This window comes from Gobius niger (assembly GCF_951799975.1).
Source record: "Gobius niger genome assembly, chromosome: 3".
NCBI classification, from domain to species: domain Eukaryota; kingdom Metazoa; phylum Chordata; class Actinopteri; order Gobiiformes; family Gobiidae; genus Gobius; species Gobius niger.
The window spans coordinates 22,656,531-22,675,519 of record NC_136854.1 but is presented as its reverse complement, the minus strand read 5'-3'; the positions used below and the strand labels follow the sequence as shown (position 1 = coordinate 22,675,519).

The window sequence follows — 18,989 nt, the reverse complement described above, 5'->3', positions numbered from 1 at the left end:
AATGCTTTGAATATATTTTTTGTGGATCTTGTTTACCAGAATGCTCCTTATTTCGTACTTATTGCTGCTGATTTTCCCAGCGGCACTGTTTGCAGCTGCTCAAAGCGCTGGAGATCTGCACAGCTTCAGCCTTCCCCATTCAGCCTTTGATCCAACAGGTATGCTATGGATTTTAGTTAATAGGCATTTTCAAGACTAGAATCATAAGTTTTTCAAGAAGGTGGTCTGGTCAATAACCTAGGATGCATATATACTTGCAAACCAATGAGAATGACCCCCAAATCCTTTCTCATTGCTCGAACTGTTTTATGCCATATGTGAGTGAGGGCAGCAAATATGCCTGCCACTGTCTTTTGGAATACTTGCAAATGGATGATGGGTAGCACAGCGGTTAGTGCTTGTGCTGCACAGCTAGAAGGTCCGGGTTCGATTCCCACCAAGGACGGGGCCTTTCTGTGTGGAGTTTGCATGTTCTCTGCGTAGGTTTCCTCCGGGTACTCCGGTTTCCCCTACCACTAAAAACATGTACAATAGGCCAGGATGTATGAGAGTGTCTTTGGGCGTGCGCATGGGGGGACGATGGATGGAAATTAGCCTAACTTGCACTGTCCCTACCAAATAAACCATAAATAAATTAAATGATAAAAAGAAAAAAAGAAGAAAACCAGGCCAAAAGAGTGAAATATATTTTATATTTTGTTAACTTCTTCAACATTTCAACATCAGATTATTTCTATGTTCTTTATTGTGTGTTTTTGTCCATAACCTACAGTGTGTCACTAAACTATTTTAACTTGAAAATGTTAAGAATGGCAGCACCGTTCTTCACATTGTCCAGTGTAATTTCCAGTGCTATCGGAGCTTCTTTTCAAAGGGCCTCAGCTGGCCCACCTTTAACCCCTGGTGCTTTGTACCGGTCAAAGCACTAGGACTCACCATGTCACAGAGTGACAGAAGTGGCTCCTGACTCATAGTCAATAACAGGAAGCAGTGCCATCTTCCCATAGTTTCATGTTGCCTGTAATTCAACATATAGGCTAAGCTGTTGGTCAAATATAGGCTATTTATTATCTTTACTTTGTTGTAACCTATAAAGCATCGTGTATAGTTAAATGCTTTAGTCACTTAACAACCTTTCCTACATTGTGTGTGTGGAAGTGAACTGCCCTGTATCTATGGTAGTTATGTTGGTGGCATAGTAATAGCAGCAAGTTTATTTGCAATTTCAATTGAATATTTGCAGACCCGTGCACAGGGGTGACTCCCCCATGCATGACTGAGGCAGACCGCTACAGTCTGGAGGCTCTGAGAAACATCCACCAGATGATGGATGATGACCAGGACGGAGGCATTGAGGTGGAGGAGAGTGTTGAGGTACAGACATCATCATTCTAATTAGGTTGACTCAATGAGTGAATGCTGACTCTTCAGGAAAACGATTCCAATGTAATATTTGACAGAATTAATAAATACTGTCCACCAGGAGAATGAACACATGCAGTATTTTGATTTAAGCTACCAATCGATTTATCATTTAAATCAGATTCCTCACATTTTTGAAATTTGATTCATCTCGACTGATCGTAGTTCATTTTAATGTAATTATTTATATTCATTATTATCATTGGGCCTACATAACATGGGCTATCATCTACAAAACAATAACTTGTAATGATCAATTTGTAATTTGAGCAAGTGCCCTGTCTTTCATGTAAGGTGTGCTCGAGACACAGGAGTGTATTAGGTGAAAATGTATGAAACTATTCATTTGTGATAAATCAATGATTAATCATGAGTTTAACAGCCCTAATTTTGATAATCACGCTTTAAGAGTAAGGTTTTGTTTCGAAAGGCGTCAAAAGTTTAGGATTTAACCTGGCAAGTCTATGTTGTAAATGTTTATGTTTGTCTTGACTTTAAATACAGTATGCTATTAGTGTCAAAATGGTTGTAACATAAACTTCCCAACACTAGAACTATAACACAAACACTACTTAAGTATAATCATTTGAAATACATCTTTATTCTACCCAAAGTTTATCTTTATAACTGACTGTTGTAATGCATAATACATTTCATGAAATGCTACCCCAAAACAATGACACACAACATCAAAGAAGTCGGGTCTCATACCAGTATGTTCATCCATATGAAAATGTGTGATATAGGTTATTAACACAGTATGTAACATAGTGGGTATTGGGAAAAGCAAAGTAGTACTGTGCCTCAGCTTAGGGAATGCGGGACTGGGACACTGTATCCAGCAGCTCAGGTTGCCGTTTCTATAGAGACATTAGGGCAGGGGTCTTAGCTCATCCCCAAATGGTTTAAAATACTCAAGCATCATATGAACCCACAGTTTACAGCCAACAGATTCCAAGACACTCTCACAGACACACTTATAGCACATGCTGTGATAGAGGGAGTTAGAACTGCATAACTTAAGAGATGTTATAGATGTTTTATATTATTGTTAGATAAACATTTTGTGTTGAAACTGTTAGATTATATTTTTCAATTGCACATGTTGCACATACGGTTTCAAAACGTTCCAACCATTCACTAGCCCCAGCTTGGCACTGTTGAGTTTGCAGAAAATTTGCATACTCGTAATGGAGAGAGAGAAGTCAACATAATGGTATATATTTTTCTGTGTTTTGAAAGTTCATAATTGAAGACATGAAACAGCAGCAGACCAACAAACACAGTAATCTGCACAGAGAAGACCAGCACATCACTGTAGAGGAACTGTGGAGGGGCTGGAAGTCGTCCCAAGGTGTGGAAGTGTGTTTGTTTTGAATGTGTTTGCATATAAATCAAAGGGCTTTCTCTGACTATAGCTGTATGGCTTTTAGTTCATAATTGGACTCAAGAAGAAGTGCTCCGCTGGCTGAAGGACTTTGTGGAGCTGCCGCAATATGAGAAGAACTTTAAAGAGTTTAAGGTCACTGGAAATACACTCCCGAGGTATGAACAGCCAATAAAGTCCACACTATTTATCACTTCTATTGCAACCCTCTTGGAGGCCTATTATTAAAAGAACTTTGTGTTGCAGTGTGTGTATTGCATTGATTTTAAGCAAAGCTGTTTTCCAACACAATGTGTAGGATTGCGGCAAATGAGCCTTCATTCTTGAGTGGTCAGCTCAAAGTCCAGGACCAGAGGGACAAGCAGAAGCTCAACATCAAAGCACTGGATGTGGTGCTCTTTGGACCACCGACACGTAAGAGTCTGAGACAGTTAAATATTGCAATATACATGTATCCATCAACCATCAAATAATGGGATGGTGCTTATTTGATTTGTGTAATATATATATAATATATATATAGGCCGCCTTTGATACGTATACAGAGGGATTTTTTTTAAATTAGAATAAAAAAAAAAAATCAATTTGTCAAATTCCAGAGGAATGAGAGATAGAATTTTCTAAAAAAAAAAAAAATGGTATTACTTATTACAAAACCAAAAGTTTACATACATTTCTTTAATATTTGGTAGCATTGCCTTTAAACTGTATATTTTGGGTCAGACATTTTCGATATCCTCCTTCCACAAGCTTCTCACAATAGTTGGCACGAGTTTTAATCCATTCCTACAAACAGAACTGGTGTAACTGAGACACATTTGTAGGCCACCTTGTGTGCACAGGCCTTTTCAGCTCTGCCCATACATTTTCAACTCGATTCAAATCAGGACTTTGTGATGACCACTTCAAAACATTGACTTTGTTATCCTTTATCTACTTTGTAACCAGTTTGGCAGTATGCTTTGGGTCATTGTCCATTTGGAAGACCTATCTGCGCCCAAGCTTTAACTTCTTGGCAGATGTCTTGAGATGTTGCTCCAATATTTCCACATAGTGATCTTTCTTCATGATGTCATCTATTTTGAGAAGTGCACCAGTCCTGCTGCCACCCCCGTATTTACTGTTGCTCTGGTGTTCTCAGGCTTGCAAGATTCCCCTATTTCATCCAAACGATGTCCATTATGGCCAAAACATTTTTTTCTGTCAGACCACAGGATTTGTCTCCAAAAATCGAATTTATCTATTTTCTAATTCCAATCTGCCTTTTTCATGTTTTTTTTTTTTACCCTGCCAGCCCATTGTTTCACTCTGGATGATGACAACTCTTACCAGTTTCAGCCGCATCTTCACCAGGTCTTTTGCATTTGTTCTTGGGTTGATATTCACATTTCAGATCACAGCACGTTCATCTCTGGGACACAGAACCCGCCTTCTTTCTGATCTGTATGATGACTGGACATTTCCATCATTGTTTGAATGAATGAACCTGGCACCTTCAAGTGTCTTGAAATTGCACCCAAAGATGAACCAGGCTTGTAGTTCCAAGGACATGACATCTTCATCTGGGCTTTCCCAAATTGTTTAAACGTATAGTAATCTTAGTGTATGTAAACTTCTGATTTTGTAAAAAGTAAAAATTCCATCTCTCATTCTTCTGTAATTTGACAAATAGAAAGGATTTTGACCTAATTGACCCCTAATTGACATAAGAAAAACAATAGTTATTTCTGATTTCATGTCAGACAGTGTCAAAGGTGTCTATTTATGAACTGTATGTAAACATATGGTTCTCACTGTAGATATAATAGGCCCATCTAATGTGCAAAAGTTCTTTTTACTGTACAATGTCATTACAGGTCCTCATAACTACCTTAAAGACTTGGTGCTTATTGTGTCTGTGGTCATGGGAATTGGGGGATGCTGGTTCGCCCAAGCCCAGAATAAAACCAGCAAGATCCATGTCGCCAAGATGATGAAGGATCTTGAGGGCCTTCAAAGGGCTGAGCAGAGCCTCAGAGAACTGCAGGGACAGTCAGTACCCAGTAATGTTGTGTCCACTCTAGCTGAATTGTTACAGACCTTGTTTTTGACCTGAGCAGACTCGAGCGTGCCCATGAGGAGAAGCGCAGTGTGGCTGAGGAGAAACAGAGTCTGGAGGAGAAAATGAGGGACGAGATCATGGGGGCGCACGAGGAGGCCCACCGCCTGCACAAACTCCGACAGGGGGCAGTCAATGAACTCAGTCGCCTGAGATATGCTGAGGAAGAACTGGAGCAGGTAGAGGCGGCAAACACATGACTTACTGATACAAAGATGAGGCATCACATTAAATACAAATGACACAGGGCACACGCACAAAGCAATGTTACTTTCGTTGACTAAAATATTTTGTCATAATTTTAGTCAAAGTCATTTTTTAGTTGAATTAAACAACATGAAGAGATTGAAACTTCTGAACTTTCACTACACAGTTAAAATTTAAGTTTCAATTCTACAGCCAATGTTTATTGACTCCCGTAGGCAAATTCGTTTCACCCATTTTCAATGCCACTGGGGAAATCTGTAGGTCCATGTGAAGCCAGGCTAATGTTCAGAAACATCTGGCCAGAGGATACACCTATTGTACATGTTTTAAGTGGTAAGGAAACCGGAGAACCCGGAGGAAACCTATGCAGACACGGGGAGAACATGCAAACTCCACACAGAAAGGCCCGTCCAGGTGGGATTCAAACCCGGGACCTTCTAGCTGTGAAGCAAGAGCACTCACTGCTGTGTAACCGTGCCGCTCTAAAGGAATAGAGAGGCACGGTATATAAAGCTGTGCTTTGTCCATGTGACTATGAAATGATAATTGTGTTTGAATGCAGTGATATAAATATAAGTTGACTACATTCACTTTAGATTTAGTCCACCAAATTTACATGACATTTCCGTCTACTAACATTAGACAAATACGGAAAATAAATATTTCACAAAATCTCAACTAAAACTTATCATCTCAAGAACGTGAACTAAATCAAAATATGTAGTCAAAATTAATGCTGCCTGTGAGGGTGTGGGATCTCGCCCCTCCTTATTCTAAAGAGCTGTTGTAGTCACAGATCCAAGTATGTTACTTAATGCAAATTAACCAAACCTCTGGTAGCGCTTTATATTACACTACCCTTGATATATTGTATCTGCCAAATTTAGTAAATATAATGTGCTATGTAACATTACAGATTGTTACAAATTTAGTTAGGTACAATGTATCAATGTAGTGTAAGTGTAAATACTGTTATTTTTTAATGTCTTTTTTTTAATATGGTTTCTTTAATCCCTTCATGTTTTGTTCAAATGAACACTGAGATTGCACAGTGATATAGAGATAATATACTGTTTTATGAACTTATTGTAGGTGCGTGAGGTTTTGAAGCAGGCGGAGAAGGAGATGCACGCCAGCTGGTCAGCCTCAGAGGTGCTACAGCAGTGGCTGCAGCTCACACATGAGGTGGAGGTCCAATACTACAACGTCAAGAAGCACAGCGCTGAACTTCAACTTGCAACAGCAAAAGAAGAAGTATGACTGATTTCAAGGCCAGACCTATTCAGTGATACATATTAATATTAATATATTAAATATATTAATATATTAATATTAAGTGATAATGTTTAATATTAATAATTAAATTTTGTCAGGCAGAAAGAATTAAGAAGAAAAGAAGCTCTTTGTTGGGGACTCTTCATGTGGCACACAGTTCTTCACTGGATCAAGTGGACCAAAAGATTCTAGAAGCCAAGTAGGTCATATCATTTTTAATGCACTATGTATCAGTCATCATATATTAAGCCTTTGCATCCTTTGCAAGAAACGCTTTATCAGAAGTAACTGCCTGCTTACGGGAGCGTCTCCAACGCTGGCAGCAGATAGAGCGCCTGTGTGGCTTTCCTATCATGAGGAATCCAGGCCTAGCAAACCTGACTGCTCAGCTTTACGCCGACCCAGTGGGTTTTCCTCGAGGAGCCCAGTCTGGATGTTTGCACCACAGTGTAGTCCATGGGTCGATTGAGGATCTCCTAGAGGAGACTCCTATGGTACAACAGATACCAGGTTAGCACATACACTATAAGAATGAAGAGGAAAAACAGCTCTGTTGTAATGTTTGAACCTGCCTGTCTTCAGTTCCAGTGCCATCTGTAAAGTGTTCACCTCAAACTCATCCTTCACGCGCGTCACGTATGAGGCGCGCTGCTGTTGCCACGCAGCCTCCAGCCTCAATGACCTCCCCGGACCCTGACCTCCTCATTCCGATACGTGCCCCTTATCCATGCTTTGAGGAGGATGAAGTGCTCCTGCGCAGAAAACTGAAAAAGCAGTAAGTCGAGATCCACAAGAAAGAAATGGGTTAGGGAGGGCATCTGACACAAAATCTGAATGAATCACAGCACATAGGGAGCCAAGTGAATGTACGGTATTTGTATTTCTGCTTAAAGTATATCCTTTAATGCTTTTTGAATTAAGTTACTGTTCGTTTGAATGGGAAAGGAGTTGCTAACAGTCAACGTTGTCAAATGGTGTCAGATTTCTTTCTTTTCTTTGCTGCTTGCAGAGATTCCCAGGAAAAGTATGCTGACCCAGGCTTTATGACTTCCCCACCATCTGGCAAAATGTATACGGGTACTCCCCTTGAAGTGTCCCATCCTAAACATTTCCCAGATGAAGCAGAGATGACAGCTGACACATCTCTCAACAAAGTCTTGAGCACAGATCTGGAAGAACCAATTGAGTCGCCAGTTCGCAAAGTTTCTATTGAAGAACTAGAAAGCATTGTGGATTCAGCAAGCAGAAGAATGTTTCACGACAAATATTTAGATTCCTCTCTTGAGGTACACTCCTTGAGAACATCAAGAGAAGAACCTTCTTCGAAGATATTTCAAGAGAAGTTTGAAACCCCTCTGGATCCTTTAGTCACAAAGCCAATTCATTGCAATTTTGAGTCCGATTTTACGTCTAGAAGACTAGAGCGAGATACACCGAGCGATTTGTCAGACTCTGCTATAAGAGAAAGAAGCGAGTTACCACGAGATGTTAGGAAAATAATTTGGTCTGAAGTGGACGCCTCAAAAATAGCTCCACGGAAGTTAACAAGAGGCATGATGGGAACATCAATTGACAGTGTCCCGAGGATGCTGTTTCGAGAAGATGTGGAGTACCCCTATGAATCAATGTCTCGAAGAATCGGACGGGACACAATGGGGATGTCTTTTGATACCGGATCCAGGAAAACTCCATGGGCAAAGGGAGATTTGGATTGTAAGAAAACAGGCTTGGATAAAATGATAGAGATGCATCGTAACCCAGTGAGAAGGTTTTCTAGAGAAGAGCAACAATATCCTACCGACATTGGCACCATTCGCATGGACCCCATCGAGACAACAGTGGAAACCTGTTTTCCAGAAGACAGGCAGGATGCCTATGAACATGCCTATGAACAACTGAGTCGAAGAATGCTCAGGGAAGACCCTGACATGTCCGGCACCTCAGTGAGAAGAAGGATACCCAGAACGATTGACATTTCAATGGACATGCCCACTAGTAAATTCTGCAGTGATAGAGTTGACGAAACACCTGAGCATCTGCCAAACAGGGAAGACTTAGGTGAATCAAGTACATATTTGCCAAGAATCAGTCAACCAGACATCACAGCAACATCCCATGCAGCATGGAAGTCCTCCTCTGATATTTTCAGCGTTGGCCCCTTGAGTCAGCTTGTTTATGATGGTATTTTAGAGAAGTCTTGTCACTCTATGGACACCACTCCGACTGGTCTCTCAGCATCCACACCCAATCTGCAGCACAGCGAGGTGATAGGGGAGGTGGAGTCGGCACAGGTTGCATTACCAGTTACAGTTGTGGCCCCGGAGACAGTAGATGATAAGAACAAGGAAAAAGACAAAGGTAAGAAGAGTTTAAAGCTCAAGAATCTCTTTAAAAAGAAGCGTGAGCAGAGTCCAGAGAAGACTCAGAGTGGACTTCAGAAGCTCTGACAATCAGCTGCTATGGGCATTGCTATCTTTGGTTGAATGTTTCCCGGAGTACACCAGAGCAGACAAAAAAAGTTCACTATGTCGAATAGAGTTTTGTCAATTTTGGCATTTAAAATGTATATACATGTTTTTATATTAATGCTAAAATGATATCTTAGACAAATATCTGGTTTTATATTTGGTGTATAAAGCAATATATAATGACTAATAATAATATAAAGAAAAATGAATACATCAAACTCCAAATACTTTGCAGATAATATTATTTATTTTTTATATCAAGATGATTTTGAGGTTGCGAGCCAAATTACTATTATCACAACTGCATACAATACTGCTTTTATTTTCTTTAATTTAAAGTTTCCAAAAATATATTTAATGATTCTCTTACTTCTCTTACTATTTTTGTTCTTGTGTCTTGATTGTTGAAGGAGCGCTCACTTTGGTTGATGTATTAATGTTGCCCTCTGCTGGTCATGTTGTATTATAGCAGTGTGCCTGAGGACTTCTGTAAAATTTATTTTGTAAAACGTCTGCCCTGTTTGTCATTGTAAAATAAAATAACAACAAGAAACATTTAACATTTAATTTCACAATGGCATAAGCATAACTATTCATACCCAATCACTGTGGGGGAGGCATTCATTTCTCTAAATCATGGCTGTGCTATTTTTGAACCTCCACAGATTTCAAACATTCAAATACAAATGTTGGAACTATGTACCAGAATCATAATATCAATTATTCTGCCCATTGATGGATCTTCAGGTTTAAATAAGCTTACATTTATGAGACGAGCCACCTTCCTCAGAGCTGACAGAGTTGTGTCACATGACCGTGCACAGATACTGACAATCGGTCATCAGGCAAAATCTGCCAAACTTCAGATTGAATTAAAAATACAAGAATTCTCTATCCAGGTATTTACATCTTTATATCTAGTATCCAATTGACAGAAGAATTCATATTATGATGTTCAATCTGGATGAACATTTTTCATATTCTTATGAATGCTAGGAATAAATAGAAAGTATTATTATATTCTGAACTGTTAAAACGTTTCAATTAGTAGCACTTAAGCTCTCATTGAGGTCATATTAACTTTATTTTTAAGAAAATCAGGGCTACAAACATAAAACCTATTGTGGTTATGGATTAAGCTTGTTCAAAACACTGAAGACTTGGACAAAACAAGTTATGTGTTTCAGTAAAGCAGCCGAGAGCTGAGCATTCTGTGGTTTTCCTGCCTGTAACAGTGGTTTACAAAGGAGACTTCGATTTCTGCTTGTTTTAACCTTTCTGTACATAACACAGTCACAAACACCTTTTACCAGCACTGAAAACAGGATGTGCATTTATATAAGCACTGAGTAATCTATGGTCTGTGAATAAAAATGAAATGCATTAAAAAAAAATTACTGATGTTTTCTTTCAATGGTTCCAAACACCACAGTAGTTGAGAAACAGTCCACCTGTAGAAATGAACATTAGTGTATGTACATATATAGTCAAGACAAGACAAGACAAGACATACCTGATGAGCTCTTGTGTGAACTCGAGCATCTGATACAAAATACAAGTTTATGAAAGTGGGTGAACAGAATCGTGCATAGATCATCGCTCCAAAAAACAATAAAAGAACTTCACCATTTTTCTGACAGAAGTGATAAAGCAGAATGAAGCAGATGTTAGAGAGGAGGACTGCAGCAGCCGGCACCATTACAACCCATGACACTGAGGGCTGATGAGGGACGACAGGGTCACGGGAGCCTGCAAGTTTACAATGAAGAAACATCCAGAATTTACAGCTGCGAAACATCATAAATCACATTATTACATTATTAATCACATCATTATATTATTATTATTATATATATGTATTTGTGCTACCAATTCAGCTGAAAGTCCCGAGGTTTAAAAAAAATTGTGTAGCAAACCTGGAGTCGGTGACACACAGGGCCCATCTACTGAAGGGCCCGTCAAATTAAATTGGAATTATTCTTATTTTCAGTTCAATATGTATTGATAAAACGAAACTAAACTCTCGTACAACTAATAGTGAACAACACACAAACTATTATTAAATCACCATATGAGCATACTTACTCATTTTTATTCTTGTTATGGCCTGTCCATAGTTGTACACATATTTTGTCTCCCCCACTTTAGAAGCGTATGTTCCACAAAAGTACCGGCCCTCATCGAACTCTGTGACATTGGTAATGCGCAGATCGTAGGAATTGGATGATATGTTTTTGACAAATTGGAAACCAGGCAGCGGACTCATCACCTCATCCCGAGACAAACCTGGCAAATACTGTCTCTTTAGTCTCAAAACCAAAGATGGTTGGTTGACATGAGAGCAGTTCCTTAACCAAGCAACGAGCGTCCCAACAGACAATTTACAGTCACAAAACAGTGTGATGTTTTGTCCCGGCCTGACTGCAATATCTTCCACTGACCCAGACACCCAAGGGAGACCCAAATAAGATAATCCTAAAAAGAAAAAAAAAACAGGCACAAATATAGCTGCAGCAATGATCTATAAATGCTTCAAAAGGATCAAATTACCTGATAACAAAAGTATTGCAATCATCTCCTCATCTCTTTGTAGTTGATGTGACAAGGAAACTGTCAAGCTTACATATTATATCTAAAGCCGTGTTTTAGCAGTTAAAGGAAACTTAAGTGCTGATTTGGCTAAATAAATGGAACGCTGAGATTAGTGGGTGGGACACATTTTGTAGGCTGTGAAAGAAGACATAAACAGATCAGAACAAAAAAAACAACTAAATAGCCCTTGAGCAACATATGGTCTTCTGTGCATGAATTCCCACATCAAACAAAACGTGACCAGGATGGTAGTAAAAGTTTTCAAAAAGTTGTCATCTGAACGGGGCTGTTTAGAATCAAGACTTTTCAGCCCAGTATTCTCTCTCATCTCGACATGGAAAAACTCACCGGAGGATTCAAGGATTTGTCAAAGGCTCTGTGAGAAAAGATTGTTGAACTGTATAAAACAGGAAAGCGATGAAAGATGTCCAAGGCACTTATAATGCCAATCAGCAGTGTTCAAACTCTAAGTGGAGGAAAATTAGTGATTCTGTTGAAACTAAACCACGGTCAGGTCAACCAACAAAACTTCCAGGAAAATTGTTTGTCATGTAAAGAAAACCCCACAAACAACTTCAGCTGAAATACAGGACTCTCTGAAAAAAGCGGTCTAGTGGTTTGAAGATGCACGATAAGGAGGCACTTGTAGAAACACAGGCTGTATGGTCGAGTCGCCAGAAGAAGGCCACTACTCTGCAAATGCCTCAAAGTATCCCACTATATTTGCTCTGTTGGTTTACTGCTTTCACTAAAGTGTGACACATGTTTTTGTCATTTCACCACTTACTGATTATTATCCTTGTTGAGACTTTCCCATACGTGTATTTATGTGACTGAACACAACTCCTTAAGAGTTTGGTAAACAGTGCCACAGAAGTGCACTCCACATCCTTCATCATGGTGTTGCTGATGAGCAGATTGTAGGAATTGGATGTGTAATTCCTCACAAAGTGGTAACCAGGCAGGGGACTCATCCATGAATGCTCCAACTGAGAGTGGCCAGTCGCAGTGCAATGTGATGTTGTCCACCACACCAGTCGCTGAAAGCCACGAAGAAACTATTCCTGCAATCATCAGGAGCTGCAGTGTTAGACAGGACGTACAGTGGGTACCTCTTTTGTCTTCGTTTTTATTTCATTAATACTAATGGTAAATGGTCTCAACTTATATAGAGCTTTTCCACCTACATTAGGCACTCAAAGCGCTTTACAGCAAGGACCCACACACCCATTCATACTCTCATTCATACACCAATGTACGCAGACACTGGGGGCAATGTGGGTGAAGTGTCTTGCCCAAGGACACAACGACACTTTCAGGAGGTGGGACTAGAAATATTGTACTAATATACATGATCTTTTTACCTAAAAACAAAACAAAAACTGAATATAAATTAAATGTTTTCAAATAATAAACATAAAGTATGAAAAAATATCTTCATGCAGGTGTAGATCTGCCATAAATTACATTAATTGTCCGTTACAGAGAAAGGTACTGCCTATATTTAAGCCCGAGTGTAATTATTTAATAGAAATAAAATGAAATATATATTTTAACATGTTCAGTATCAGAATACATAATAGCATACATATACACCGATGGGTTAAATCACTGAGCAAACATTAATATCGCTAACATATAGTTATGTCAGTATACCTGAAAGTAAGAAAATCCAAGTCATGTTCCCAGTTACTCTATCCAGATATTTACATCTTAATATCCAATATCCAATTGACAGAAGAACTGTAACTGAAGTTACTGTAGCTGTATGTCTCTGAAGTGCTTTCTTTTAGCAGCCTTCATTGTTTCCCTTCAAATATCATCGACAAGCTATCAACCTCTTCTCCCCCAACCCCCGTCGCAGAGCACAAGACGACCGCCAGAGGGCACCCTACTGACATTCCTGCTTGGGGCCCCCTGGTATCCTTGCTACGCCAATAGAAGGTATGATTATATTCTGAACTGTTAAAATGTTTCAATTAGTAGCACTTAAGCTCTCATTTATGTCATATTAACTTTATTTTTAAGAAAATCAGGACTACAAACATAAAACCTATTGTGGTTATGAATTAAGCCTGTTCAAAACACTGAAGACTTGGACAAAACAAGTTATGTGTTTCAGTAAAGCAGCTGAGAGCTGAGCATTCTGTGGTTTTCCTGCCTGTAACAGTGGTTTACAAAGGAGACTTCGATTTCTGCTTATTTTGACCTTTCTGTACATAACACAGTCACTAACACCTTTTACAAGCACTGAAAACAGGATGTGCATTTATATAAGCACTGAGTAATCTTTGGTCTGTGAATAAAAATAAAATGCATTAAAATGATTCCTCCTCAACAGGCGCATTATAAAACGCAGTGTACTTGGATATTAGTCAAATCAGCACAAACAAATAATAAGCAGTATGAAAAAAAAAACATAATGAAATCCAGGCATTCAAATTACAACTTATTATCAACTGGATGAAAAAAAAATTACTGATGTTTTCTTTCAATGGTTCCAAACACCACAGTAGTTGAGAAACAGTCCACCTGTAGAAAGCACATTGAAATGAACATTACCGTAATATGTTAGTGTATGTATACGTATATAGTCAAGACAAGACAAGACATACCTGATGAGCTCTTGTGTGAACTCGAGCATCTGATACAAAATACAAGTTTATGAAAGTGGGTGAACAGAATCGTGCATAGATCATCGCTCCAAAAAACAATAAAAGAACTTCACCATTTTTCTGACAGGAGTGATAAAGCAGAATGAAGCAGATGTTAGAGAGGAGGACTGCAGCAGCCGGTACCATTACAACCCATGACACTGAGGGCTGATGAGGGACGACAGGGTCACGGGAGCCTGCAAGTTTACAATGAAGAAACATCCAGAATTTACAGCTGCGAAGCATCATAAATCACATTATTACATTATTAATCACATCATTATATTATTAGCTGAAAGTCCCGAGGTTTAAAAAAAAATTGTATAGCAAACCTGGAGTCGGTGACACCCAGGGCCCATCTACTGAAGGGCCCGACAAATTACCCATTGAAATTATTCTTATTTTCAGTTCAATAGGTATTGATAAAACGAAACTAAACTCATACTCTCATAGAACGCTAATACCACAGTGGGATGGGGTGGCAAACTCGGGATGCAGGGGGCACCATGAGTCCAATCTTGCCTATAGGGCACCATATTGGCCAGAGCGAACACTGACCAAGGATTAAGTGTGTGTGTGTGATTGTGCGTGTGCATGTGTTCTTGTACGACATTGTGATATTTGAAGGACTGTTTGAGGGTCAAGATGTGGATTTAGGGTGAGGGTTAGAATTGGGTTTAGATTAGGGTGAGGATTAAGGTTAGTGTAATTTGCGTTCCAAATTATTATGCAAATGACATTTTTCTAAGATTTTCTAAATTGTCAACTCAAATGAGAGTCAGCATAATTTTCAAGTCTTTAACTGGTAGAGGATCATTTAAATGTGGTGGAAAAAATTTCCTAGCGATAACAGTATTTTTTTCAAAAATAAATATAGTAAAAACCTCAAAATCTACTGTTCCAAATTATTATGCAACTCATTGTTTCAATACATTTTAAAGCTTGTAATTAACTGAAAATGGTCATTTGTTGAATTTGTAGCATTAGGAGGTCATATTTACTGAAATCAAAAGCTATTTCAATCAAAAAAATATTAACAGGTCAAGTTATATTTGACCATAGGAGCCCTTGTGTGATAGCAGCTTAAAAATTCTTAAATCCATTAAACTTGTGAGTTTTTGGACAGTTTCTGCTTGGATTTGTTTGCAGGATGTTAGAATAGCCTCCCAGAGCTGCTGTTTGGATGAAAACTGCCTCCCACCCTCATGGATGTTTTTTTTGTTGAGGCTCCAAAGGTTCTCAATAGGGTTGAGGTCAGGGGAGGAGGGGGTCCACATCATGAGTCTCTCTCCTTTTATGCCCATAGCAGCCAGTGATGCAGAGGTATTCTTTACAGCAGGACATGGTGCGCTGTCATGCATGAAGAGGATCTTGTTAGGGAACGCACAGCTCTTCTTTTTATAGCATAGAAGACAGTGGTCAGTGAAAAACTCCACATATTTTTCAAAGGTCATTTTCACACCTTGAGGGAGCCGAAAAGGGCCTAAAGGGGCCGACCAGCTCTCTCCTCATGATTCTGGCCCAAAACATGACTCCGCCACCTCCTTACTGACGTCGCAGCCTTGTTGGGACATTGTGGCCATTCACCAACTATCCACTACTCCATTGATCTGACCATCCAGGGTTACACGGCGCTCATCAGTGAACAAGACTGTTTGAAAATGAGTCCTCATGTATTTCTGAGCCCGTTGCAGCCGTTTCTGTTCATCAGCATTCAATTAACCGTTTAGGGGAGGCCCGGATAGAAGGTTTATGCACAACTGCAGCCTCTGGAGGGTCCTACACCTTGATGTTCGGGAGACTCCAGAGGCTTCAAATACCTGTATGCTGCTTTGTAGCATCTGTTCTCTTAATCTGATGTGTTTGTCTGTCAGAAACCGTCCATATTGTGCCTTTATCTGCACAAACCCGAGTGTGCTCTGAATCATCCACAAATCTCTTATCAGTATAATGATTATGCTTAATCTTTCATGAAATATCGAAGGTTTTCATACCTAGAGCAAGGCATTCAACTATTTCACGCTTATCATCAGCAGAAAGACCCTTTTTCTTTCCCATATTGCTTGAAAATGATGATCTGCATAATAAAGTGGAACACCCTTTTTCAGTAGTTTTTCCCTTAACTGGGCTAAACCTGAAAACTAATCATCCCAGGTCTCTGAGATTAATGTCAGTGATTCATAGAGCCCTGAGACACGATACCATCCATGCGTTTCATTATTATTGTTTTTTTTTTTACTTTTTTGACACAAAAATCCAATTTGCATAATAATATGGAACGCAGTGTATGTCTATGAGTGTCCTCACTAAGATAGAAGTACAAGATAGTGTGTGTGTGTGTGTGCGTGCGTGCATGCGTGCGTGTGTGTGTGTGGGTGGGGGGTTACATGAACATAAAGAGCCTCTACCCATCTGCACACAGTGATTAAAAGTCTCAGGAAATGCCTACATTTGAATCAAACTGAATAAATAAAGGGAAATACTTACTCAAAATGATTTGTGTTGTTGTATTCCCATAAACGTGTAGGTATCTTTTTCTCCCTCCATCCTCAGGTTGACTTTGTTCTGTTCCGCAGAAGTACAAGCCTTCCTCCGACTCTGTGATATTGGTTACCTGCAGATCGTAGGATTTAGATGAATCATTCTTCACAAACCGATAGTGAGGGAGGGGGGTCATCCAGCTGATGGGGTCATTACGCAAACCGTGTAAATATTTGGTGCGTAGTTTGAGAACCAACGTGGGCTGGTTCAAGTGGGAGCAGTTGCGGTACCACACCACCAGCACACCAGCTGAAGTGCTACAGTCACAGTGGAGTACAATGTCATCTCCAGGTCGCACCATCACACCCGAAACTGTGCCAAAGACCCAATGATAACCAGAGGAGAGCCCTGCGGAGGAAAATCATATTACAGCCTACAGATTGCAAACAAAACAACCAAATAGATTCATGGGATTTACCAATGAATAAAAGAAGCGAGACCATCTGGCTGCTCTTTTGAAGTACAAAAGTGGAGCTACAGTAAATGCTGCTGCTTGAAGGAAATGAAAGTGGAGACTGGTCAGGCTGACAATTGTTGGTTGTGGTTGCCTTGCACCAGGGCACAGAAAACTTTGGCGTGAACACAAAATATTTACTCTTGTCTACTGGGATTGGATAACATATTCCAAAGCTCTATGTGGTTCTCAAACTGTGCTTTCTTTTGATGTTACTCAGGGTCATTTGCAATTTTAGACTTTAATCTTTTAATGCTTTAGTAATGCATTTAGGTAAAAGTGTTAGTACATGGATGATCAATTTGTTTTTTCGGTACTTAAACTAAATAGTTTGAGAACCACCGCTCTATATCATGCACTCTTAAATTCCTTTGTTTAATTGTACTGCAGCAAAAAAGATAATGCAATACACTCACTGCTTTGAAAACAGTGCGGGGGCAGCATAAAGGAAATGCCCAACCTACTGGTATCACGGCAGTAACTCCTTTGTGTTGTCAATAAACAAAAAACAAACAAACATAAAAATCAAGACTCTTTACTGATGCAACATTTATTGTGGCATGTTATAATGATATTTTTTGGATTACAGTAGGAAAGATTTAACATTTAGCACAGCACTAAGCAACACTAGGCAATTTAAAGATAGGTAAGTTTTTGTTTTTCAGAGCTCAACGAAGAACTATTCACAGCTTTATGAGGTGATGTCATGTCATTTCCCTTAGACTCGGGAGCTCTTGACAGCTGAATACGTGCAGAAGTCCGAAGAATAGCTCGTCTTCTTTGGTCCCTGCACGACTGGTCGGATCTCCAAAGCAGCGTAACACACATCTTCATTCTGGAATATCACATTAGAGCAGAGGTGCGAGGGGAACTCAAGTTTAAAATCTTACGCTTTCAGTGTCGCCTTCTTGTAAATAATACTTTGAAGTAGTACTTGTTGACATTCTATATATTCCAGGAAGACAATAGTACAGGTACAGAACGATGTGACCTATTTCGAAACACTTTCCTGTCACTAAACAACAGGCTTTGGTAAATGGCTGGTAAACAGCTTGACCACATATGTCCGGTCAAAAGCGTAGAATATGTTGCACAGTTCACATTCTGAATCCGACCACAAAGTAACATCTAACAAACATCCATGAAGTCTTCTGTTTTTTGTTTTTTTTTAACTTTACTACTTATTCAGGTGTAAATTTGTACCGTTTCTCTCTTTGCTGCAGTGACATCTGTGATCTGAATTCTTGCCTTTTTGTCTGAAAATAAAACATTAATTAAGCCACATCAATATCTTGTTAATACACATTGTGACGATGAACAGAGGGTGAAAATGAAAATGTAAGTATGTACCGTTTTGGTAACAGGCCACACCAAGAGTGATCAAACTGGAAAGCAGGGCAATTGATGGACACAAAGAATACAGCAGAATCCAGCAGACATCACAATCATTTTGGGGAGGCTGTGGGGCACTAATATCATGGGACACTGTAACACACATGAATGGCAATTACGTTTTAAGCTTCTTATCTTATTATTAGACCACCATATGAGCACACTTACTCATTTTTATTCTTGTTGCGGCCTTTCCATAGTTGTACACATATGCAGGAGTAATGAATTTAGTCTCCTCTGGTTTTTGAATATCCGTTCCACAAAAGTACAGGCCTTGATCAGACTCTGTGACATTGGTAATGCGCAGATCGTAGGAATTGGACGATATGTTTTTGACAAAGTAGAAACCAGGCAGCGGACTCATCACCTCATCCTTGGGCGTACCTGGCAAATACCGTTTCTTTAGTCTCAAAACCAATGACGGTTGGTTGACATGAGAGCAGTTCCTGAACCAAGCAACGAGCGTCCCAACAGATAGTTTACAGTCGCAAAACAGTGT

At 39.5% G+C, this 18,989-nt stretch overlaps 1 protein-coding gene and 1 long non-coding RNA gene across 2 annotated transcripts; one reads left to right on the top strand and one right to left on the bottom strand.

The window, feature by feature from the left end:
- Positions 1-1,245: 1,245 nt before the first annotated feature.
- On the top strand, positions 1,246-8,883 carry LOC306960730 (uncharacterized protein). Its single transcript, XM_079553207.1, has 11 exons — positions 1,246-1,374; positions 2,665-2,776; positions 2,856-2,967; positions 3,108-3,223; positions 4,666-4,840; positions 4,909-5,086; positions 6,207-6,368; positions 6,488-6,588; positions 6,658-6,899; positions 6,972-7,164; positions 7,399-8,883. The coding sequence occupies exons 1-11, from the start codon at positions 1,273-1,275 to the stop codon at positions 8,834-8,836; spliced, it is 2,931 nt and encodes a 976-aa protein (XP_079409333.1). The 5' UTR covers positions 1,246-1,272; the 3' UTR covers positions 8,837-8,883.
- Positions 8,884-13,914: 5,031 nt separating this feature from the next.
- LOC306960696 lies at positions 13,915-17,153 on the bottom strand. The gene is made up of 5 exons (XR_013792692.1): positions 17,063-17,153; positions 16,591-16,992; positions 14,178-14,300; positions 14,065-14,093; positions 13,915-13,981 (listed from the first exon to the last, which is right to left on the bottom strand). It is a non-coding gene; the product is annotated as an uncharacterized lncRNA (long non-coding RNA).
- Between the last annotated feature and the right edge of the window lie 1,836 nt (positions 17,154-18,989).